This window comes from Macaca mulatta, chromosome 16 (genome assembly GCF_049350105.2).
Source record: "Macaca mulatta isolate MMU2019108-1 chromosome 16, T2T-MMU8v2.0, whole genome shotgun sequence".
In the NCBI taxonomy this organism is placed as follows: domain Eukaryota; kingdom Metazoa; phylum Chordata; class Mammalia; order Primates; family Cercopithecidae; genus Macaca; species Macaca mulatta.
The window spans coordinates 38,275,880-38,300,195 of NC_133421.1; the positions used below are offsets into that span (position 1 = coordinate 38,275,880).

At 41.2% G+C, this 24,316-nt stretch overlaps 1 protein-coding gene across 9 annotated transcripts in view; it reads left to right on the forward strand.

The window, feature by feature from the left end:
• Nucleotides 1-12,195, forward strand: part of TAOK1 (TAO kinase 1) — a 167,668-nt gene extending 155,473 nt beyond the window's left edge. For 6 of the 9 annotated variants that reach the window (XM_077970702.1, XM_077970703.1, XM_077970700.1 and 3 more), the window contains one exon: nucleotides 7,757-12,195. In XM_077970702.1, the coding sequence (XP_077826828.1) occupies nucleotides 7,757-8,218 (462 nt within the window). In that variant the 3' untranslated portion in view covers nucleotides 8,219-12,195. Of the gene's footprint in view, nucleotides 1-106; nucleotides 464-2,498; nucleotides 2,892-7,756 lie in introns of those variants that run through there. The other 3 variants (XR_013406260.1, XR_013406259.1, XR_013406261.1) reach the window with 3 other exon arrangements.
• Nucleotides 12,196-24,316: the final 12,121 nt, after the last annotated feature.

Genomic DNA, 24,316 nt, shown 5'->3' on the forward strand with positions numbered 1-24,316 from the left:
AGACCAGCCTGGGCAACACAGGGAGACCCTATCTCTACAAAAAATTTAAAAAAGTAGCTGAGTGTGGTGGCACGCCCCTGTGGTCCCAGCTACTTGGGAGGCTGAGGCGGGAAGATGGATTGAGCCTAAAAGGTTGAGGCTGCAGTAAGCTATGGCTGCACCACTGCACTCTAACCTGGGCAACAGGGCAAGATCCTGTCTCAAAATAAATGAATAAATAAAACAGTGGTCGATTATCAATTGTATCCAGGATTCAGAGATACATTCCAGAACTCTTGAGTCTTAAATTCCCAACAACTGATGTAGTCTTAGGTCCCTCGGTCATTGCATTTAATACTTACCTAATGATCTTCCTAAAGTTGTCATTGTTTCTGGACCATAGGCCTGTAGATTTTTCCTCTATTTCCTATAGTTCTTGTGCTAAAAATAGAATGCCTTATTAAAGTAAAAAATATATTTTAAACCAGGTGTTGTGGCTCATGCCTATAATCCCAGCACTTGGGAGGCGGACGCAAGCAGATCGCTTGAGCTCAGGAATTCAAGACCAGCCTGGGCAACATGGCAAAACCCTGCCTCTACAAAAAATACAAAAATTGGCCAAGTGTGGTGGCACACTCCTATAGTCCCAGCTACTAGGGAGATTTAGGTGAGAGGATCGCTTGAGTCCGGGAGTTAGAGGCTGCAGTGAGCTGAGATCATGCCACTGCACTCCAGCCTGGGTTACAAAGCGATACCCTGTCTCAAAAAAAAAAAAATCTTAAAAAATATCACCTCAATAAGATATAAGATATTACTATTTCTCTAGCACAGCTGTCTTTATTACTGGCTTCTTTGAGAGGTATTTGCATCTAAATATTAACTCAATTTTATTTCTTATTCAAGATGAGAAAGCTAAGGCCAGGCACAGTGGCTCATGCCTGTAATCCCAGCACTTTGGGAGGCCGAGGGGGCAGATCGCCTGTGGTCAGGAGTTCAAGACCAGCCTGGCCAACATAGTGAAACACCATCTCTACTGAAAATACAAAAATTAGCCGGGTGTGGTGGCAGGCGCCTGTAATCCCATCTACTTGGGAGGCTGAGGCAGGAGAATCTCTTGAATCTGGGAGGCAGAGGTTGCAGTGAGCTGAGATGGCGCCACTGCACTCCAGCCTGGGTGACAGAGCGAGACTCCGTCTCAAAAAATAAGATGAGAGGCCAGGCACAGTGGCTCACACCTGTAATCCCAGCACTTTGAGAGGCCAAGGCGGGCGGATCACGAGGTCAGGAGATCAAAACCATCCTGGCTAACATGGTGAAACCCTGTGTCTACTAAAAATACAAAAAAATTAGCCAGGCGTGGTGGCGGGCACCTATAGTCCCAGCTGCTCGGGAGGCTGAGGCAGGAGAATGGCGTGAACCGGGGAGGCGCAGCTTGTAGTGAGCCGAGATAGCACCACTGCACTCCAGCCTGGGTGACAGAGTGAGACTCTGTCTCAAAAAAAGTAAATAAAAATTAGATGAGAAAGAAAGAAACATAAATTTTGAAAAATATAGTTTGTTCCATGTGCAAATTTCCTAAATCTGTCTCATTCCAACTTTTTTTTTTTTTTTTTTTTTGAGACGTAGTCTCGCTCTGTCACCCAGACTGGCGTGCATTGGCATAATCTCCGCTCACTGCAAGCTCCAACCAGGCTTGAGTGCAGTAGCCCGATCTCCGCTCACTGCAAGCTCCGCCTCCCGGGTTTATGCCATTCTCCTGCCTCAGCCTCCCGAGTACCTGGGACTACAGGCGCTCACCACCACACCCAGCTGCTTTTTTTGTATTTTCAGTAGAGACGGGTTTTCACCGTGTTAGTCAGGATGGTTTCGATCTCCTGACCTCGTGACCCACCTGTCTCGACCTTCCAAAGTGCTAGGATTACAGGCGTGAGCCACAGCGCCCGGCGGTCTCATTCAAACTTTTATATTTAAAATTTAAAGTTTTCTTTTAGGCTTCAGTATTATCACTAAATGAAAAACTCCCTATGGTATATCAAGAATGGTGTTACAAGAGAAATATCGGCACTATTAAAGTGTGATTGTAATTTTAGCTCCACCTGGTGGTTAACAGTTAAACAGCATTAATTAGCATCTTAGTCTTATTTAATATCCTAACCAAAAACTGCGTGTTAATACAAAGCCATTACAATGCAGGCATAAAATCAGTACTCATTGACTCATTGGTGAAGGTACAGTAACACTTTTATACAGTGCTAATACATCTTGGAAAGCAATTTGGAGTTGTGTGTATGTATACTTGTTTGGTTTTTTTGTTTGTTTGTTTCAGCAGTCTCTCTCTATTGCCCAGGCTGGAGTCCAGTGGTACAATCTCAGCTCACTGCATTCTCCATTTCCCAGGCTCAAGCAGTCCTCCCACCTCAGCCTCACAACTACAGGCATGCACCACCATGACCACTGATTTTTTTTTTTTTTTTTTGGAGGGGGCAAGGGTAGAAATGGGGTTTCTCCATGTTGCCCAGGCTGGTCTCGAACTCCTAGGCTCAAGCAGTCTGCCCACCTCGGCCTCCCAAAGTGCTAGGATTGCAGGCCTGAGCCACTGCGCCTGGCCTGGAGTTGTATATTTAGCCTTGTAAATGTTAAGTGTTTAAAACTTTGAGGAAAAGAAATCCAAATTACAGAAAGAAAGGAAAAGAAATCCAAATTACAGAAAAAAACACTGCATAAGTGTTAATTATAACAACTTTATAATAGTTTAAAACAACCTATTTAAAATAGAGAAATGGCTGGGTGCTGTGGCTCATGCCTGTAATCCCTGCACTTTGGGAGGCTGAGGCAGGTGGATCACGAGGTCAGAAGTTCAAAACCAGCCTGGCCAAAATGGTGAAACCCCATCTCTACTAAAAATACAAAAATTAGCTGGTCATGGCCCAGCTACTCAGGAGGCTGAGGCAGGGGAATCGCTTGAACCTGGGAGGCAGAGGTTTCAGTAAGCTGAGATCACGCCACTGCACTCCAGCCTGGCAACAGAGCAAGACTCCGTCTGAAAAAAAAAAAGTAAATATGGCCAAGCCAACAATAAAATCTTACTCAGTCATTTAAATGATGTCTGCATAAACAGTACTAATAAGGAAAAATGTTTGTGATTAACAAAATTTTAAAAGACAAATCCTACTTGAAGTAATGTTAGTAGTGGCTATGTTAATGTGATAGGTTGATTTTTTTCTCTGTTTCTTTTTTAAATATGGTTTTATTCATTTCATAATGGAAAAATGCATACAATTAGTATTTAAAAGAGTAAAAGAACAAAGGATGGTACATCTATAGTGCTTCAAGGTGTTACTTGGTTTTTATGGCTAATATTTTGCCTTTCAAGCGAAGTATGTGACTGCAAGGCAGGCTGGGGTCAATTAGCAATCACTAAGACCCTGTACCCTCTCTACAAAAACTTTGTAAAATCCTAGAAGCTGTAATTTGTGCACTTTATGCTTGCCGGTTGTACATACAGATGAGGAGATATCTGAAAATAAATAGAAATGGAACTGGAGTGAATGTTAGTTGATTCTAGGTGAAAAATCATTCTGTTTGAAGATTGTTGTAAGTCTCCAGGTGAACCAAAAATTGTTCATTTAGGTTGAGACACAAACAAAATGAGCCTCACATGTACATGAAGTCTTGTTTCAATATTTGTCATCCTTCATTTACATTAAATTTTTAGATAACAACACAACTATAAATGTTAAATTATATGTGAAATATATATATATGAAAAGTAGTAGTATTTCCAGAGTATAAATGACCTTGTTTTATCATCTCATTTACTTTTCTCTCAAGATTTCTCTTAGTATTAACATCATGGTTAGTAATGTTTTTAAGTAAGAATTAAAATTTGGGGGTAGGTGCAGTGGCTTATGCTGTAATCCTAGCACTTTGGAAGGCCGAGGGGAGCGGATCACTTGGTGCTCAGGAGTTTGAGACCAGCCTTGGCAACATGGCGAAACCCCACCTCTACAGAAAAAAAAAAAAACACAAAAATTAGTTGGGTGTAGTGGTGTGCACCTGTCAGCTCCTCTGGAGGCTGGGGTGTGGAGGATTGCTTGAACCTTTGAGGTAGAGGTTGCAGTGAGCCAAGATTGCACCACTGCACTCCAGCCTGGGCGACAGACCAGACCCTGTCTCAAAAAACAACAAACAAACATATTTTTGCATAGGAAACAAATAAAAAATTGCAGAAGAGGCCGGATCACTTGAGATCAGGGGTTTGAGAGCAGCCTAGGCAACATGGTGAAACTTCTCTACCAAAAATACAAAAAATTAGCCGGGTGTGGTGGTGCATGCCTGTTTTTTTTCTTTTGTTTTGTTTTTTGTTTTTTTGAGACAGAGTTTCACTCTTGTTGCCCAGGCTGGAGTGCAATGGCATTATCTTAGATCACTGCAACCTCCGGCTCCCGGGTTCAAGCGATTCTCCTGCTTCAGCCTCCCGAGTAGCTGGGATTACAGGCATGCGCCACCACGCCCGTCTAATCGTGTATTTTTACTAGAAATGGGGTTTCTCCATGTTGGTCAGGCTAGTCTCGAACTCCCAACCTCAGGTGATCTGCCCACCTCAGCCTCCCAAAGTGCTGGGATTACAGGCGTGAGCCACCACGCCCAGCCAATTTTTGTATTTTTAGTAGAAATACCCAGTTACCCAGGAGGGTAAGGTGGGAGGATTGCCTGAGCCTGGGAGGTGGAGGTTGCAGCGAGCCAAGATCGTGCCACTGGACTCCAGCCGGGGTGAACAGAGCAAGACCCTGTCTCAAAAAAAAGCAAAAATTGCAGTAGAATGTGGCAAGATATAATAACATTTCATAAGGTACAGCATAAATACAAAAGTATAGGAGTGATTTACTCTATAGGGGAGGGAAAGTGGGGCAAAGAAATCTCAGGGAGATGGAATAAAGAGTGCTTTCTGAAGGAAGAATAGGTTAACCAGGAACACAAGGAATGTGTAAAGGTGTGGAGAAATGATAAAATAAGAAATATTTGCGAGAAATTACAAACAGGCCAGGATGGACTGGAGTAAGAAGAGTTTGAAAATTGTTATTCTAAAACATGTTATTAAAAAGGCATTAGAGAGGCATTTTATATGAAGGTTGAAGGAGGACTTAAACATGGATTATTCTTCTCAGGGAAAGATACCAAATGTCTGTATGTCTGTACCATCTTCTTTGAGACTTATTTGCTCCACTTTTCCTCCCCTATAGAGCAAAAAAAAGTTTGATACTTTTTTTTTTTTTTTTTTTTTTGAGACTAAGTCTCACTCTGTTCCCCAGGCTGGAGTGCAGTAGCCCAATCTTGGCTCACTGCAACCTTCACCTCCCAGTTTCAAGTGATTATCCTGCCTCAGCCTCCTGAGTAGATGGGATTACAGGCACCTGTCACCACTCTCAGCTAATTTTGGTTTTTGTTTTTGGGTTTTGTTTTGTTTTGTTTTGTTTTGTTTCTTGAGACGGAGTTTCACTCTTGTTGCCCATGCTTGAATGCAATGACGCTATCTCGGCTCACCGCAACCTCCGCCTCCCAGGTTCAAGCAATTCTGCTTCAGCCTCCCGAGTAGCTGGGATTACACACATGCACCACCATGCCCATCTAATCGTGTATTTTTACTAGAGATGGGGTTTCTCCATGTTGGTCAGGCTGGTCTCGAACTCCCAACCTCAAGTGATCTGACCACCTCAGCCTCCCAAAGTGCTGGGATTACAGGCGTGAGCCACCGCACCTGGCTAATTTGTGTATTTTTAGTAGAGACAAGGTTTCGCCATCTTGGCCAGGCTGGTCTCACCTCCTGACCTGAAGTGATCCACCTGCCTCAGCCTCCCAAAATGTTGAGATTACAGACATGAGCCACCATGCCCGGCCTCGATACATTTTTTATTTCTGTAGTATCCTTACAAATATCTTAACCCATTCTATTGCAGTTTTTTATTTGTATTTGCTTCCCATGAAAAAATTTTTGTTCAGTTTGTTTGTTTGTTTGTTTGTTTTGAGATGGAGTCTTACTCTGTTGCCCAGGCTGGAGTGCAGTGGTGTGATCTCTGCTCACTGCAACCTCTGCCTACCAGGTTCAAGTGATTATTCTGCCTCAGCCTCCCAAGTAGCAGGGATTACAGACGTGTGCCACCACGCCCAGCTAATTTTTGTATTTTTAGTAGAGATGGGGTTTCACCATGTTGGCCAGGCTGGTCTCGAACTTCTGACCTCAAGTGATCTACCCGCCTCAGCCTCCCAAAGTGCTGAGATTACAGGCGTGATCCACCACGCCTGACCCAGATAGGACTTTTGACTTTAACGGAATCATAATTCCACTGTGATATCTAACAGAATTCATAATAATTTTTTTTTTTTTTTTTTTTTTTTTTTTTTGAGACGGAGTCTCGCTCTGTCACCCAGGCTGGAGTGCAGTGGCCGGATCTCAGCTCACCGCAAGCTCCGCCTCCCGGGTTTACGCCATTCTCCTGCCTCAGCCTCCCGAGTAGCTGGGACTACAGGCACCTGCCACCTCGCCCGGCTAAGTTTTTTGTATTTTTAGTAGAGACGGGGTTTCACTGTGTTAGCCAGGATGGTCTCGATCTCCTGACCTCGTGATCCGCCCGTCTCGGCCTCCCAAAGTGCTGGGATTACAGGCTTGAGCCACCGCGCCCGGCCTTTAATTTTTAAATGCATGTCTAAATTTCCCCTATTATCGCAAATCCCCAATCCCAGCACTTTGGGAGGCTGAAGTGGGAGGATCATCTGAGGTCAGCAGTTCAAGATCAGCCTTGCCAACATGGTGAAACCCCGTCTCTACTAAAAATACAAAAATTAGCTGGATGTGGTGGCACATGCCTGTAATCCCAGCTACTCGGGAGGCTGAGGCTAGAGAATCGCTTGAACCCAGGATGCAGAGGTTGCAGTGAGCTGAGACAGTGACATTCCACTCCAGCCTGGGCAACAGAGCAAGACTCCGTCTTGGGAAAAAAAACAACAACTTGATTTTACACATTTAAAAAATATAAATTATACTGATTCCCTGATTCCTAAGGGACATCTCTTTTTATTTTTATTTATTTTTTGTTTTTTATTTTTTTGTGAGATGGAGTCTCACTCTGTCGCCAAGGCTGGAGTGCAGTGGCATGATCTCGGCTCACTGCAACGTCCACCTCCCAGGTTCACACCATTCTCCTGCCTCAGCCTCCCGAATAGCTGGGACTACAGGGGCCTGCCACCACCATGCCTGGCTAATTTTTTGTATTTTTAGTAGACATGGGGTTTCACCATGTTAGCCAGAATGATCTCTATCTCCTGACCTCAGGATCCACCTGCATCAGCCTCCCAAAGTGCTGGGATTACCAGCGTGAGCCACCGCGCCCGGCCTTGATTTTTAAATGTATATCCATAGCGTCAAATAATAGACACTAGAGACTACAGAAGGTGGGAGGGTGGGAGATGAGTGAGGGATGAAAAATTACCTGTTGGGTATAGTGTTCCCTATTCAAGTTATGGGTGCACTAAAAGCCCAGACTTCACCACTACGCAATACACGCATGTAAAAAAATCTGCAGTTGTACCCCCTGAATATATAAAAACTTTAAAAATTTTTTAATAAAGGGAAAAATTTAAATAAAATTTGAAACTCATGGACAAATGTACATCCATAAAATAGCCACTTCAAAGCTGAATGATTATTACTTCCTTTATTTATAGACTTAAAAAAAATAAATTGGCTCTCATTTTTCTTCCTTCGTCCAATCTCCAACAGATTGAAGAAGAGATGTTGGCTTTGCAGAATGAGCGCACAGAACGAATACGAAGCCTGTTGGAACGTCAAGCCAGAGAGATTGAAGCTTTTGACTCTGAAAGCATGAGATTAGGTTTTAGTAATATGGTCCTTTCTAATCTCTCCCCTGAGGCATTCAGCCACAGCTACCCAGGAGCTTCTGGTTGGTCACACAACCCTACTGGGGGTCCAGGACCTCACTGGGGTCATCCCATGGGTGGCCCACCACAAGCTTGGGGCCATCCAATGCAAGGTGGACCCCAGCCATGGGGTCACCCCTCAGGGCCAATGCAAGGGGTACCTCGAGGTAGCAGTATGGGAGTCCGCAATAGCCCCCAGGCTCTGAGGCGGACAGCTTCTGGGGGACGGACGGAGCAGGGCATGAGCAGAAGCACGAGTGTCACTTCACAAATATCCAATGGGTCACACATGTCTTATACATAACTTAATAATTGAGAGTGGCAATTCCGCTGGAGCTGTCTGCCAAAAGAAACTGCCTACAGACATCGTCACAGCAGCCTCCTCACTTGGGTACTACAGTGTGGAAGCTGAGTGCATATGGTATATTTTATTCATTTTTGTAAAGCGTTCTGTTTTGTGTTTACTAATTGGGATGTCATAGTACTTGGCTGCCGGGTTTGTTTGTTTTTTTAACTTTTGGGGAAATTTTGAAAAGTGGAGTTGATATTAAAAATAAATGTGTATGTGTGTGTATATATATATACATATATACACATATATTATGCATGTGGTGGAAATAATTGGCTAGATAGGGGATTTTTCTGAACACGGCAAAAATAAAACACAGCAAAGTGGCTTCAGTTATCACTTTTGGGTGTCTGTATCGTAAGAAGTTTCTGAAAAGATGTAAAGCCTTTTTATCCCATATCCCAAATTCTTATGAGCCACTCACAGCAGGCAGCATATGTTGAAATAAGTTATTACTGGTACACACCTGCATCCCCTCACTAATATATTTATTTGTTATTAAATTGATCTGACTTCTCAGCCTCATTTGGACTAAAAAAAGGAAGCAGAAATCCATGAACACATTACTTCTCGGCCTTTTGGCTAAGATCAAGTATAGAAATCCATGAACACTAAACGACTGCATTGACTTTTTCAGAGAGTAGAAAACAACCTAGTTTTTTTTTTTCCTGAATGCTTCATAGGCTTGTGAGTGATTTTTGTCCATTCAGTTGTGCCTTCTTTGTATTACGATAAGATGGGGGTACTTAAGGAGATCATAAGTTGTGTGGATTGCATTAACAAATCTGTGAGCCTTCAATGGGGAAGACCAGAAGGGTGAGAGGGGCCCAGAAAGTTCATACGGTGGGTATGTCCCGCAGCAGAGTGAGGTGAAGCTTACATGTCCTGATGTTTTGTTGCTTATACTGTGATATCTCATCCTAGCTAAGCTCTATAACGCCCAAGACCCCAAACAGTACTTTTATTTTGTTTGTACAAAAAGAAAGACATATAGCCAATACAAATCAAATGCCAGAGGTATTTGAATGATGCCATATTTGCAAATTGCCATCTATTGAAATTCTCATCACACTACATAGACATAATTATTATCTCCTTTTGGCTTATGTGATTTTCTGTTTACAAGTAGAATAGCCAATTATTTAAATGTTTAGTTGCCACAGTGAACCAGGAGTCACTGAGCCAATGACTTTACCAGCTGCTGACTAATCCTCATCACCACTGTAGATTTTGCTGCATGTGCAGGTCCTCTATTTTTAATTGCTGTTTTCATTGCTGCAGTACTTTACAAACTTCTAGTTCGTTGAGGCTTAGTGGCCATTTGGCATCAAGTTAACATCACACAATAGGAAACACCACTTCCACAAGTCTCAAGCCTCAGTGCTAAAGTACTACTGAAAAGGAACTAGGAAGTTTGGCCAATTAAGAAAAAAAAGTAAAAGTAAGTTATAGTGGTCAGGGAATCTCTTGATGAAAGCTAACTCTTTTTCAGGGGGCACATGTTTTGTTTTGTTTTTTGTTTTGTTTTGTTCTGTTTTGTTTTGTTGTACAATGAAGGATGAACCCAATGCTAAAAAGTCAGTTGTTTTGTTGGTTTTCCATTTTTTGTATAGAAATTGAGTTGGAGGTGGGTAGGAAGCTGTGAGTATGACTTGAAGAAAAATATCCTTTTCAATGACAAATCAGAGTTTCTTACAAGTTACTGTCCTGCTCCCTTCCAAGTTGTCTTGAAGAATCCTTGCTGCTAACTCTGGATCCTGCTTCTCCTATAGTCAGGGGGCTCCAAGGTAGAACTCTCTTAAGTCCCTCTCAGTGGCACTCTTTGCCTAGACCAAACTAATGACCAAATAGTAATCAATCTATCGCTGTTGAAATCCTGGTTTTCTCAACCAAATTTTAAGTCTTCCCCAGGTATGTCAGTCGAGTTGCCATGAATCCTCGCCTGTAGGAGTTTCTGAGATTCAGGAAACTGGAAGGAAATTAATGTTTTAATGTAAATGTTTTTAAAACCAAAATCACCATAGAGTTCACACAAAATTTTAGGCAGTGTTTCAAGAAGCACTCTTATGTGTTGTCCTTTCGGCCATGCTCCAGGTCACCAGTTTTTAGGTAAATATGACATGTACTTAAAATATCAGTGAAAGGGGCTTTTGGTTGTCTCAGTATCTTTTTTGCATTCAGGTATTATAGTGTTTCCAACAAATTGAGAAATTACGTATTTGGTGTCAAATGATAAGAGAGAGCTTTAGAATTTAATAAAATATCAAAAATATAATTTGATACCCTTAAAAATTATTCATAGATCTGGCTGCTCTGTACTACTGGATGGGTGGAATAGGGAAGCAGATTAGTTTTGCATACAAAACTCTTTCAAACCCAAAATACTACTGGTGGTACATTTTAAAGTCCAGTTGTGGACTTAAATTTAAGTCAAATTGAGTTACTGAGTCCATTCAGATCTCCAGTAGGGTTTTTTATCTTATGTAATTATTTGGCCACCTGTTTTACATGTAGATCATGACTCTGCCTGGATTTTACCATTAAGTTAATTTTAAAGTATATATATAGTTTACAAAAATGATTCAAATTAATTGGTTTGTATATGTTTGTGAGATCTAGCTTCTGAGGAATCTCATACATGGTAGGAACCATCACAGAGTAAAGCTTGTAGCAGAAAAATTGGAAAGGTTTCGAGATATCCTAGGGAAAGAGCAAGCACTCTCTGGGGAATCAGTGGGCAAATATCAATATTTGATCAAATTAACACTACCTCCTTCCCAGTGTTGGTGTTCACTCACTATATATGTCTTTAAGAAAATTAAAAGTGTGGAAAATTTGTGTAGCATATCAAGAAGTTGTAAATGCTATATCTGGTATCCAGAGGCTGGCTGTAAAAAGTTCCTTGGTGTCACTCTATCTCCCATTTTTTTGGTTAGCATTTTAAAAATGCAAAGCCACATACTTTGAAATATATTATTCCAAATTGAGCTCCCTTCCCTTTGCACATATTTTTTCCTCCCCTTATTGAAGTCAGCTCAAACCCCAAATTCTAGTATCCAGAAGTATTTTTGTTTGTATAATGTTATCTGAAAAATGTGTTTATATTATATTTTCAGAGCTGCAATTCTTATTTGCCATTTCAATACCTACAGATAAAGAGTCTTACATTTGAAGCCACACACACTGGTGTAATATGCTTAATACTCTAGGTCAAGGATTTGTTGGTAAATGGAACATTTTAGCATAGTCATTATGATATTTGGTTGCCTAGACATCAGGCAAACATTCAGTACACTAAAGAAACTATCCTGGACACTCCCTCCCACCTCCACCAATTTTTTTCTCACCCCCTTTTCAAAAATTGAAAACTCTATGAGTGTCTTTTTCAGACCATAAAGCAGACTTTAGTGACTTTCTATTTCTGTAAATACTAAATGTCTGGCATTTTAAACTTTTATAGAATACATTGTGTTGGACACTGGAATAATACTATTTATTTTCACCTGTGAAAAATGACTTCATTGTACTTGAAACACCTCCTTTGCATTTCTTCATTTGTGCCATTCACTAGTGGAAATAAATTGTATTATACCATGATCTACTGGCTTTTTAAAACTGTGTTAAATATGCACATTTTTGGCACAGCTATTATCATTTGTATGTATATATTGTATATACATATAAGTGTGTGTATAGATAGATGGATGGATGTAACTCATACTGTACATTTCCATCAGGGCACTTAAAGTTCTGTTATTTTTGTTTGGTTTTGTTATTTCAGTCCTCAGTTAAGGCAGGAATGCATGTGTTTCTTAAGAATGTGTACTCTGCGTTGATATTTATGAGAAGGTCGTCATTAGATGCAGTCTTTTCCTTTTTAATCCCCTCTTGGCATTTGTGTGAGTGGAGAGGACGTTAAATAAAATTTGGAATCATAAGTTGCAATGCAGTAAAATGGTGCTGGGGAAGGAGCCGGTTAGTGTTTCTGTGAGTTTGTGTTGTGATGCAATAAAAGATAAGTAATGCAGAGAGAGATGAACCATGGAAAGTAAGAACACTGGTGGTGATTCCTCTGCAAAGATGATTACATCACACAATCTTCATGTGCTTTCTGTATGTATTTCTTAGTAGTGATACCATTGATCCTCTTACTTTTTTTACTCCATTAATACTAATAATTATATACTTTGCTGAGGATCAAAACAGCCAAGAAAGGAATTACTGCTAAAACATCTAAGATTCTCCTAAACTGTAACGTCAACAGGAAATGGCCACTGGGAGAGAAGGATTTGGTATTGGGTGAGGGGCTTTCTCCCTTTACCTGCCTCTTCTTGCTTGCTCTAATAGTTCTTTGTGCACCTTCCACCACTTCTGAGCCACTACTATTCAAGTAGAGATTTGCCCCAACACATGAACTTTTTCCTTGGAGGTTTAAATGGCCCTGCGTTTTGTCCTATGCTCACAATGTGAAGTGTCTTGTGTATTCAAGTCAAAAAATAGTATGTTTAAGGTATATAAGTGTGAATCTCCTATAATGATGGAAGAAGATATTCTCTTGTCTTAGATAGAAAAGAGCCTTCTCTAAGAGCAGTGTCAAAACTTGGGCTGTTATCTTTGAGCTGTTTACCAAAATGCAGACCATTATTGAAGAAAAACAAATTCTCTATTTTGTTTTCCCCCATCTAACATGATAGTGCCCACAACCAGGTTGTAGCATTGCCTTTTAAAAGAGACTCACTCACTCTTAGTTTTTAAGAACTGGAAATTTCCCATCCTCAGATTCCTTCAAGGATGAAGAGTTGGCTGTACACTTAGCAGACTTGCCTCTTATATGCAAGGACTACTGATTGAAGTCTGTTTTGCTGTGTCTGGTTATGTTGTCTGCACTTTTATGAAATCACTACAATAGGTCTGCATTGGAAATGACTATTAATTTGTAAAGAAGTAAGTTTTATTAAACACTGTCTAGAAAAAGAAAGTGAAGCTGAGAACTCTTCCTTTATTGTACTTTTATATTTTCTGCTGAATTCTGGTAGTTCCTTTAAAGTCATGTTGACTAATGTTTTCCTCCTTGTTTGTATTCAGATTTCCAAAATTTCACTCATACAAGGGAAGAGACTCCATCTGGCTTAATAGTAGTCTTTAAATCATAAGAAATATATAAATTAGCATGCACCTTATCTGCCTGTTGTGGGTTTCTTAAACTTGCACTTCCTACCCACCCAAAGATAGATATCCTTTAAAGAAAATAAAGGCAGAGAATTAAAACTGGGGAGCCATTTACTATGTCACCGTCACTGTTAATTGTTTCCCAGCAATCTAAACTTTCTGAAGTTTCAGAGGTTTTTTTTTGTTTGTTTGTTTGTTTGGGTTTTTTTTTTTTTTTTTTTTTGGTATATATGTCTGTGTGATTGTATTGTATTGTTTTGTTTTTAAATATACAAGGAATTCTTTAAGTAGAGAAAAAGGTTAATCCTCACTGAAACAGCAGGATGCCCACTGGATATACTAATCTGAACATCTGTAGGTAGTTTGTCATGAAAAAGTGGAGAGAAGATGAGACTTTTGAATGAATGAAAAAGGGTATCTTGATGCCCAGAATTCCCCCCAAAGTACGGGTAATTCAACCTGCACAGTTTTGTTTCACTCAAAGTATTTAGCACTTGTGAGTGAAAAATCATGTAATTATCTGTAAATATGTAGCTAACAAATTGACCTAGTTTCTGTATTTTTTTGTTTTTGTACTAAAGTTTATAGGTCTGTGCCAGCTAGAGAGAAGTTGCTGTCATTACCAGTTGTGGTCCTAGCATCTAACCCTGAAACCATCCTAGGTGACATTTTTAGAATTAATACTTAAATGTTGTTAAACAGGGGGAAATAAAGCTTAATCATTGGTCAGGTTTGAGATCTTTTGCAGTGAAATAACTTTATTTAATATAAATGATCACATGTCCTCAATCATGAATGAGGTAGGGAGCCTCTCTCCCCCAGTGGCCATGTTTACAAAAGTGTGTTTTGTCTATAAAGTGCAAGTGTTTTAATGTTTATGTAAATTATGCAGGTGATAAAATGGTTTGGAACTGTTTATTGGGCTCTTTAACTGAATTTTCAAATGAAATGAACTATGCTTATTGCTGGCACATTGATCCCATTTCTGGAACATTACGTATGTTCTTTTGTCATTACCCAATTTAACCTCCCTTTCTCTGATATGCCTTGTAGCCAAAGTATTAAAGGCTGATGAACATAGACGAGGGAAATGCATTTCTTAGAAATCCATGAACTCTCAGTTGTATGCTTTCAGTACTCGTGTTAATATGTTTCTATGGCAACTCTGAGGTCAGTGGTTTAGAAATGAGATACCAGTGTTAATGAAAAGTGTGTGCTCTTTGCTTTTGCATGGCTTGGCTTAGTATCCAAGGTGTATTAGGGCCACTTGAAAGCATGAAGACCAGTTATATAGGGAACAGGATTCTCTCAGTGGCACATTTTGCTTTTTCTGAGCCCCAAATACATTGCCTGGGCATGAACATAGTTACCATAAATTGCACATGGTCATGGAGTGAATTATGTGACTTTAAAGGAGGTAACTGCCCAACATTTGCTGATTCTGGGTGGTCTATGTGACCGTTTGGCACGTATCCAAAAACCCAGAGGCTATTGGAACCCTTCCAACCCTTTTTCCTTTGTCATAGACAAGTGTATATATAACTTATCAAGATGTTGGTTGTCCTGGTGTATTGCCAGACAGCTCTCTTTTGGTTCCCATTCCAAATGTGCTGCTGTCCTTCTTTGCATTTCACAATATCAAAGAAACCACCACCCTTCTTCATAACAGCATTTTATGCCTTTTATTCCACATTAAATGGGAATTGTGCCTACTTAGGAGTGCCCCTCCAATTAATTACATGCGTCCAAGAATAATCCAAGCCAGAGACACAAGGTGGGAAAACATTTCAAACAAACAAAAAAAAGTCCTCTTAAGGCCAGTAATTTATCTGCAAAGGTATTTTATCACACCTTGACACCTTATATATGAGCCTGTTAGGAGTTGCAGGTGGTTTCATTGAGTAAAATCCAAGAAAAGAGAAGGATGTGTGTGTGGGGTTTCTATTAGAAGATAATTTTGTTCCCATTTTACCTTTCCTTTTTCGATCCTTCTCTGCTAGAACAGGTTAATTCTCCAAATTTTTTTTTTTTTTTTTTTTAGGGAAATTTTTACAAAAGCAATGGTTGGATGTAAATAACATTTAAAGTATACTGCACATAACTTCCCCGGACTGTTCCAATCTGATAATTTGTAAATGCTTTAGAGTTTTTTAAATTAACACTTGTGTTGCTAAATCCTATTTATGTAAATCTGCTAAAGTTTTTTAGCCCACTTAAAACTTAAGACAACCATTTAAATAATGGATGGGTTACTATAAGCAAATTAGCTTTCAGAACCCCCTTGTTTTAGTATATGAAAAAGCCTAATGCGCATTAATGAGGTTGAAGAGACTATGAGAAATATGTATAGTGTATATTTTAAAACAGCTTTGCTTGTATTGTGAAGATTTAAAAACAAACTTGAGATTTCTAACGTAACTATTAACACAGTTTTAACATAAGTTATCCCACTGGGTTTAAGAGCATCTTGAATGTATAATCCTTTTTGTAACCCAGGTTGGTTTCTACTTTTACCAGTCACCCAAACGTATTTATGTTTTTAGTTTTATGTACTCATTTCCCTTTGTTTTCCTCAAACAGCATGATTTTTTTTTGCACATGTAGAAATTTTTTAAAAGAAAGAAATTAGTACATCATTTTCTCTGGATTTTCTTCACTTCCGTCTTCCTTTCTACTAACCCCTTCCTTAAAGGCCATATCACTCCATTTGCATTATTTGTGCAAATGCCAGGGTTGGTTTTTATTTTTATTTTTGCTATTTACCTAAAAAAAGAAAATGCTTCGGTCAATTGCTTTTTTATTTAAAAAAAAAAAAAAAGAAAAGAAAAAAAGCTGTAACCTTATCATTTCTGAGTAGACCATTGAGAGATGAATGCACACCTGTAATAGCCCAGGACCAGCTCTGGTGGCTAAAGGGAATATGTTAACTAAGCAAGAGGTTCTTTTCTAAAAGTGGTATCTGTTATCCACAATGTATTTCAGTTATTCCCACAAGTCAGGGGTCCAGATAAAATGAGGGTTATCAGCTAACTGATATGCTATCATTGAGGTTCATCAATGAATTTGTACATTTCTAGTTCCCTTTGGTGAAGGGAAAAATGATGATTTTGCAAGACCTAGATTTTGGCTTGGTTTCTTGCCTCCTTTTTTGGCAGCCTTCATCTTCTCATCTCCCAAACCCCTTGAGCCTGTAGGGTTTTCATAGTGGACAAAGAACTTGTGGTCTTTTAAAACTGGGACTGATATTTTTTTGAGAGAGTATCGTGTTGAAAGTGTGATGTTCTACCACTTTACCAATAACTAATTTTAAATACACACTGTCCTCTCGATTTTTGGACCAAACAGACGCTCACAGTGGAGGCTTATCAAGGGTTGCATTGGGGAAGAAGCCTCTCCCTTTCTGTCAGCACCAGCTGGTAAAGGTGACTGTACAGATGTGCATTTTCCTTTTGGTATAAATGGTCCACAGCACTAACTGGTAAGGCTTATTGTACAGTATATTGTCAGTATTCTTCTGGTTCAGCATACCTTATAGTTCATATATAACCTGTATTAATTGTATAGATCGTGCATTTAAAGCTGTTACCAAGTTGTCAGAACATAAGAGCGAAAACAAGGTCATATGTAATATTTTGTTTGTAAGTATCCTTTGTATCATAGCAAAGGAAATGTTTAAAAAAATCAACTGTAATAAAGTAATTTTAGTACACAGTGTCTGTCCAGTTTTTTAAAGCAATTTTATTCCCATGAAGATAAACTCTTTCTGTTGAGTGACTGTTGGATAATTACTGAACCTTAGGCAGTGTGCTGAATGTTGGGGTTACAAAAATGGGATTACCACTCAGATGGTAAGAGTGTACCATCTGATAAAGATATAAACCCTCGTCCGGGTGTGATGGCTCTCGTCTGTAATCCCAGCACTTTGGGAGGCTGAGGTCAGTGGATCACCTGAGGTCAGGAGTTCGAGACCAGCCTGGCCAACATGGTGAAACCCTGTCTCTAGTAAAAATGGAAAAATTAGCTGGGTGTGGTGGCGGGCACCTGTAATCCCAGCTACTTGGGAAGCTGAGGCAGGAGAATCGCTTGAACCCGGGAGGTGGAGGTTGCAGTGAGCTGAGATCGTGCCACTGCACTCCAGCCTGGGTAACAGAGTGAGACTCCGTCAAAAAAAAAAAAAAAAAAAAAAAAAAGACATAAACCCTCTAGGCTAATTGGCTTGCCTCCTGTCTGCCCAGAGTGAAGTGGCCTATTGTGTTCTGGGTGTGAGATTATTCTAGTTGAAATTCTGACTGCTTGATCCAAGTTTTTAAGTTTTATTTATACCTTGTGGTCTGCATAACTACAGCTCCGATACATGGAGCCATAAATGTAAGCAGTTCCCTTGGGTCTTGCACAAAGCCTCAAAAGGTAGTCTTATCTGGGCTTATCTCCCTAGATTTGAAAAATCACATTTTAGCCCTGTATGGGGGCAGTAAGCCATCAAATCAAGTCCTATTTAAAACCCTGTGACTTTTTTTTGTCAGAAGACTAATTCAGAGGGGGAAATGCTTAGGGGCTGGGATTTATGTTTTTTAATTTAAAAAGAAAATATGGCGAAGCATGATGGCTCAACCTGTAATCCCAGCACTTTGGGAGGCTGAGGCAGGCAGATCATCTGAGGTCAGGAGTTTGAGACTAGCCTGACCAACGTGGTGAAACCCCATCTCTACTAAAAATACACGGTGAAACCCCATCTCTATTAAAAATACAAAAAGTTAGCCGGGCATGGTGGCGGGCACCTGTAGTCCGAGCTACTTGGGAGGCTGAAGCAGGAGAATGGCGTGAACCTGGGAGGCGGAGCTTGCAGTGAGCTGAGATTGTGCCACTGCACTCCAGCCTGGGCAACAGAGCGAGACTACATCTCAAAATAAAATTAAATAAATATATAATAAAAATACAAAAATTAGCCAGGCGGTGGGTGCCTGTAATCCCAGCTACTCAGGAGGCATAGGCAGGAGAATTACTTGAACCTGGGAGGCGAAGGTTACAGTGAGCCAAGATCAGGCCACTGCACTGTGACCTGGGTGACAGACCGAGATTCCATCTCAAAAAAAAACAAAAAGAAAATAGCTTTTGGGTTTTTTGTTTGTTTTTTGTTTTTGAAGCAGCCTCTCTCTGTTACCCAGGCTGGAGTGCAGTGGTGTGATCTTGGCTCACAACAACCTGTGCCTCCCAGGTTCAAGTGATTCTTGTGACTCTCAGCCTCTGAAGTAGCTGGGATTACAGGTGTGTGCCACCTCGCCCAGCTAATTTTTGTATTTTTAGTAGAGATGGAGTTTTTCCATCTTCGCCATGCTGGTCTTGAACTCCTGACCTCAGATGATCCACCTGCCTCGGCCTCCCAAAGTGCTGGGATTACAGGCGTGAGCCACCACACCCAACCAAGAAAACAGTTTTAAGTACCATTTTTTAAAGTATAATTTAGGGTACCTACCATATTGAAAAGAAGACTTAAAGTGGCAGTTTTTTAACTCCTAGGATGTCGATATTAAACTTTTGAGATTAACATTTATATAGTGTTTAATTTGCTTGCCTCAAACAGCTGTGTGGCAGCCAGATGCAGTGGCTCATGCCTGCAGTCATACCACTTTGAGAGGCTGAGGTGGAAGGATTGCTTGAGACCAGGAATGTGAGACCAGCCTGGGCAACATAGTGAGACCCTATCTCTACAAAAAAATAATAAAAATATTAGCTAAGCATGGTGACACATGTCTGTAGTCCTAGCTACTTGGGAGGCTGAGGTGGGAGGATCGCTTGAGCCTGGAAGGTTGAGGCTGCAGTAAGCCGTGATCATACCACTACATTCCAGCCTGGGTGTCAGAGCTAGACTTTGCCTTGCAGAGCCAGAATTAGACCCCAGACCTCATCTCCAGTATTTTCAATATACCCACCTGAATTTGGAGTAACTCAATGGGATTAAAACACAAGATTTCTACGGCATAGAGGTTCACACCTATAGTTCCCCCTACTCGGGAGTAGGATGGGATGAGGTGGGATGATTGCTTGAGCCCAGGAGTTTGGGGTCCAGCCTGGGCAACATAAGGAGATTCCGTCTCTAAAAAAAGATTCTGGCCGGGCGCGGTGGCTCACGGCTGTAATCCCAGCACTTTGGGAGGCCGAGACGGACAGATCACGAGGTCAGGAGATCGAGACCATCCTGGCTAACACGGTGAAACCCCGTCTCTACTAAAAAAATACAAAAAACTAGCCAGGCATGGTGGCGGGCGCCTGTAGTCCCAGCTACTCGGGAGGCTGAGGCAGGAGAATGGTGTGAACCCGGGAGGCGGAGCTTGCAGTGAGCTGAGATCCGGCCACTGCACTCCAGCCTGGGTGACAGAGCAAGACTCCATCTCAAAAAAAAAAAAAAAAAAAAAAAGAATTTAAAATCTATCCTACCTGATTGTAAAAGAAATTTGAACATAAAATTAGTCATGGGAGGCCGGGCACAGTGCCTTATGCCTATAATCCTAGCACTTCGGGAGGCCAAGGCGGGTGGATCACTTGTGGTCAGGAGTCTGAGACCAGCCTGGCCAACATGGAGAAACCCTATCTCTACACAAATACACAAATTAGCTGGGTGTGGTGGCGTGTGCCTGTAGTCCCAGCTACTCGGGAGGCTGAGGCAGGAGAGTTGCTTGAACCCAAGAGGTGGAGGTTGCAGTGAGCTGAGATCACACCACTGCACTCCAGCCTGGGCAACAAAGTAAGACTCTGTCTCAAAAAAACAAACAAAAAAAATTAATCAGCTAGCTTCACAGCCCTTATGCCATCACCTACATCACGTGATGTCAGCTGCAGAATCAGGGTCTTCCTGTATGTATCCTGGGCAATTAATAACTTTACCTTTTGCCACCCTATTTTCAGATACTTGTTCTTAACGGATACAGGGAGAGAAAGGCTGCTGAGGGTGTTAGCTCTGTGCAGGCTGTGCAGTGAACTTTAAAGAGTGCCATTTATAGATAAATGTGCATGGCTCCCCTCATGCAGTTGTGCACCCCGCAGCTCTGAAGAGAGATTCCCTGAAACCCCCACCCTTTTGTTAAAATCCTTTACGTTTTGGAGTTCAAAATGAACATTGTTTAGTACCATCTCAGACAGTGATTAGGAAAAGGCAAATAACATATGGCATAAAGAGCACTAATTTGGGTCTGGTCTTAGCCCCATCACTAACTGTGAGATCTTAAAAGTCACATCCTCTCTGACCTTCATTTATAAGAAATAGAAATGCAGACGGTTTTGGACCAAAATTGATTTGAAACCGATAAGCTGTGACATGGTATCAGTGCGTGTGTACATATATGGGGGTGGGGATGGGGAGAGTTTGCCCTCAACTGGGCAACCCAAACCCAACCTATGAGGCTCAAAGGTGCTGCTCTTCCAGGCCCTTCCCAACTTTGCAGTGCAATTAACAGCTGGAACTTCTTAGCCTTATAAGATGTTGATCAGAGAATAAAGATTGTGATTTGAAAGCAGATGCCACTTCATCATGGAGGTCTTTGAGCTCTGGCTGAGGAATTAAATAGAGTCTTGGAGAATGGGATCCGTATGCTACTAACTATCTCATTATATCCTAACAGACCTTATAAATTAAGGCCTATACACATTCCCAGTCTTTTCATATGGAACAACTCATAAAATAACTTTCTCAGGGTCACTTAAGTCATCGATGAAGTAGAAACTGGAACCCACATCTCCAAACTATTACTTCAGTATCCTATCAACACACAAACACCATTTGTCCACTGAATAATGTATTTGTTGTAGGTACCATCAATTATCAGGGAATTGTACGCCTGCTGGGAAATTATTAGCCCAGAACAGGAGGCCTGTTTACTGATTAAACAGAGATGCTACTGGTTAGTGTTAGGCCACACGAGGCTAGATCTACAAAAGTGAGGCAACAACCAGTGGATAGAGAATGTGCAGTGAGGCTCTGCTAAACGCCACAGCAGGCAAGCATGGCTTAGTACACAGAGGACTTCAGAAGATAAACAGCACATATTTGTTTCTGGAGATTTAAAAAATAGTAACATTCCAGTGTTACAGGGAGACAGATTTACTATTCAGAGACAAATAAGTTGGAGATAAATGTTTTGTTCAATCATACTAAATACTAAGGCAAGGTATTGCATTATTACAAGGAAAGACTACAGGGACTACAGACTTACTTTTGATGCATAAGTATCTTATTGTTTCAATTAAGTATCATTTTACCTTCAAAACTTTAGCTCTGCGCAATTGTGACTAGAGCATAATCATTGTATATCTTAAAAATATATTCTGAGGCCAAGTGTAGTAGCTCACGCCTATAATCTCAAGTTTTTGGGAGGCCGAGGTGAGCAGATCCCTTGAACCTAGGAGTTCAGTTGAAGACCAGCCTGAGTAACATAGTAACAAACCCTATTTATACAAAAAATACAAAAATTAGGCAGGCATGGTGCTGTGTGCCTGTAGTCCCAGCTACTTAGGAGTCTGAGGTAGGAGGATCACCTGAGCTCGGGAGGTCGAGGCTGCAGTAAACCATGATCACACTACTGGGCACTCCAGCCTGGGTGACAGAGCAAGACCCTTTCTCTAAACAAAATAAAACACTCTGGCAGGAATGGTGGCTTATGCCTGTAGTACCATCACTTTATGAGGCTGAGGTGGGAGGATCACTTGAGCTCAGGAAGTTGAGGATGCAGTGAGCCAAGATTGCACCACTGCACTCTAGCCAAGGTGACAGAGCAAGACCTTAAACAAGCAAACAAAAGCCACAGACACACACACTCACTCTGGTCACTATAGCAGGGCATTAAAATTTATGTTATCTCTCAACTCCCAGGATCCTGGTCAGGTCTGTGGTTTTCTGATCCTTGAGTCCAGAAACCCACCTTAAGTTGTTACACACACTAAGATCATTAGCATTATTTATTTTAATTCACAGACCTTAGAGGAGAAGAAACTGGATATCTGATCTAGTTCATCCTCATTTCTTGCCACATGTTCTCTCCATGATATGTGCCAAGGGGCAGTCTAGCTTGAATATCCCACTGATGATGGAATTATCATGGGAATCATGGGATAATAATCATGGGATTATCAGTGGGAATATCCCACTGACGATGAAGGAAACTTACTGTTTCCTGGGGCATTCATTTCGTCTCTGAGTACTTGGACACTCCCTATATACAACTTCTCAAGCCTTCCTGAATGCAATCTTATATCTGCAAATTGTGATAATGAGTCAAAGCAATTTCTGGTGTCATCCTTTGTGGCTTGACTGAAAAATCACAAATACTCCTTTTATTGGCATTGTTACCAAGTTCTACCAGAGTGGCCAAGTGTATCAGCTTGTTTAAAAGCAGGAAGAGGAATTCATACTAAAGTTCATCTCTAAAGGAAGATACCTCGGCATTCATTACTAATGGTGACGGATTGAGAAAGGATCTTGTGGTTTGGGATGGAAGATGAATACAGAAGAGTTTCTGACTCTAGGTGGTTCTGAGGTTATGTTTAAAGTCAAGGTGACACTTCCTTGTTTTGAGACCTTTTCTCTTTTCTTTTTTTGAGACAGGGTCTTGCTCTGTTGCCCAGGCTGGAGTGCAGTGGCATGTTTACAGCTCACTGCAGCCTTAACTTCCTAGGCTCAAGTGATTCTCCCACCTCAGCCTCTCTAGTAGCTGGGCATACAGGCATGCGCCACCATACACGGCTAATTTTTGTATTTTTTGTAGAGACAAGTTTTCACCATGTTGCCCAGGCAGGCTGGTCTCAAACTCCTGGACTCAAGCTATCCATCTGCCTCAGTCTCCCAAAGTGCTAGGATTACAGGTGTGAGCAACCATGTCTGGCCAAGGCCCCCTCCCCTCCCCTCCCCTTCCCTTCTTTCTTTTTTCTTTTTCTTTTCTTCTTCTTCTTCTTCTTTTTTTTTTTTTTTGAGATGGAGTTTTGCTCTTCTTGCCCAGGCTGGAGTGCAATGGTGCAATCTCAGCTCACTGAAACCTCCACCTCCCAGGTTCAAACAATTCTCCTGCCTCAGCCTCCCAAGTAGCTGGATTTACAGGCATGCACCACCATGCATGGCTAATTTTGTATTTTTAGTACAGACGGGGTTTTCTCTATGTTGCTCAGGCTGGTCTCGAACTCCCGACCTCAGGTGATCTGCCTGCCTCGGCCTCCCAAAGTGCTGAGATTAGAGGTGTGAGCCACCGCACCCGGCCAAGGCCTCTTTTCATCAGTATCCAAGTCTTAGGGTATTGTCACTCAAAACAGAGATGATGGCTTCTCAGAGAATTTAGTGCTGTGTTTTTCAACTGTCGTCTCCAGCCAAGCCACCCTGGAAATCTATATATAAATACATAAAATACTAAATTATGAGAATTAAGTTAGAGCTTAGCACAATCTTGATATCAGAGATGAGAACTTAGAACTCACAGAAACTTTCAGAAGCAGTTGTCTGCTTTCCTCATTCTGATCCATGGCTAGAGACAGAGGACTCAATTGCCACTTCTGAATTAATGCCTCCCTTTAGTCATTGGCTTTTTGTTTTATTATTTTCATTATTATTTTGAGACAGGGCTTTGTTGCCCAAGATGGAGTGCAGTGGCGCAGTCTTGGTTCACTGCAGCCTCTGCTTCCCAGGCTCATGCGGTTCTCTCACCTCAATCTCCCAAGTAGCTGGGACTACAGTCATGTGCCACCACACCCAGCTAATCTTGTATTTTTTGTAAAGATGGGGTTTCACCATGTTGGCTAGGCTGGTCCTGAACTCCTGGACTCAAATGATCTGCATGCCTCGGCCTCCCACAGTGCTGGGATTACTGCACTTTGCAGTGAGCCACTGCACCTGGCTCGTTTCCTTAT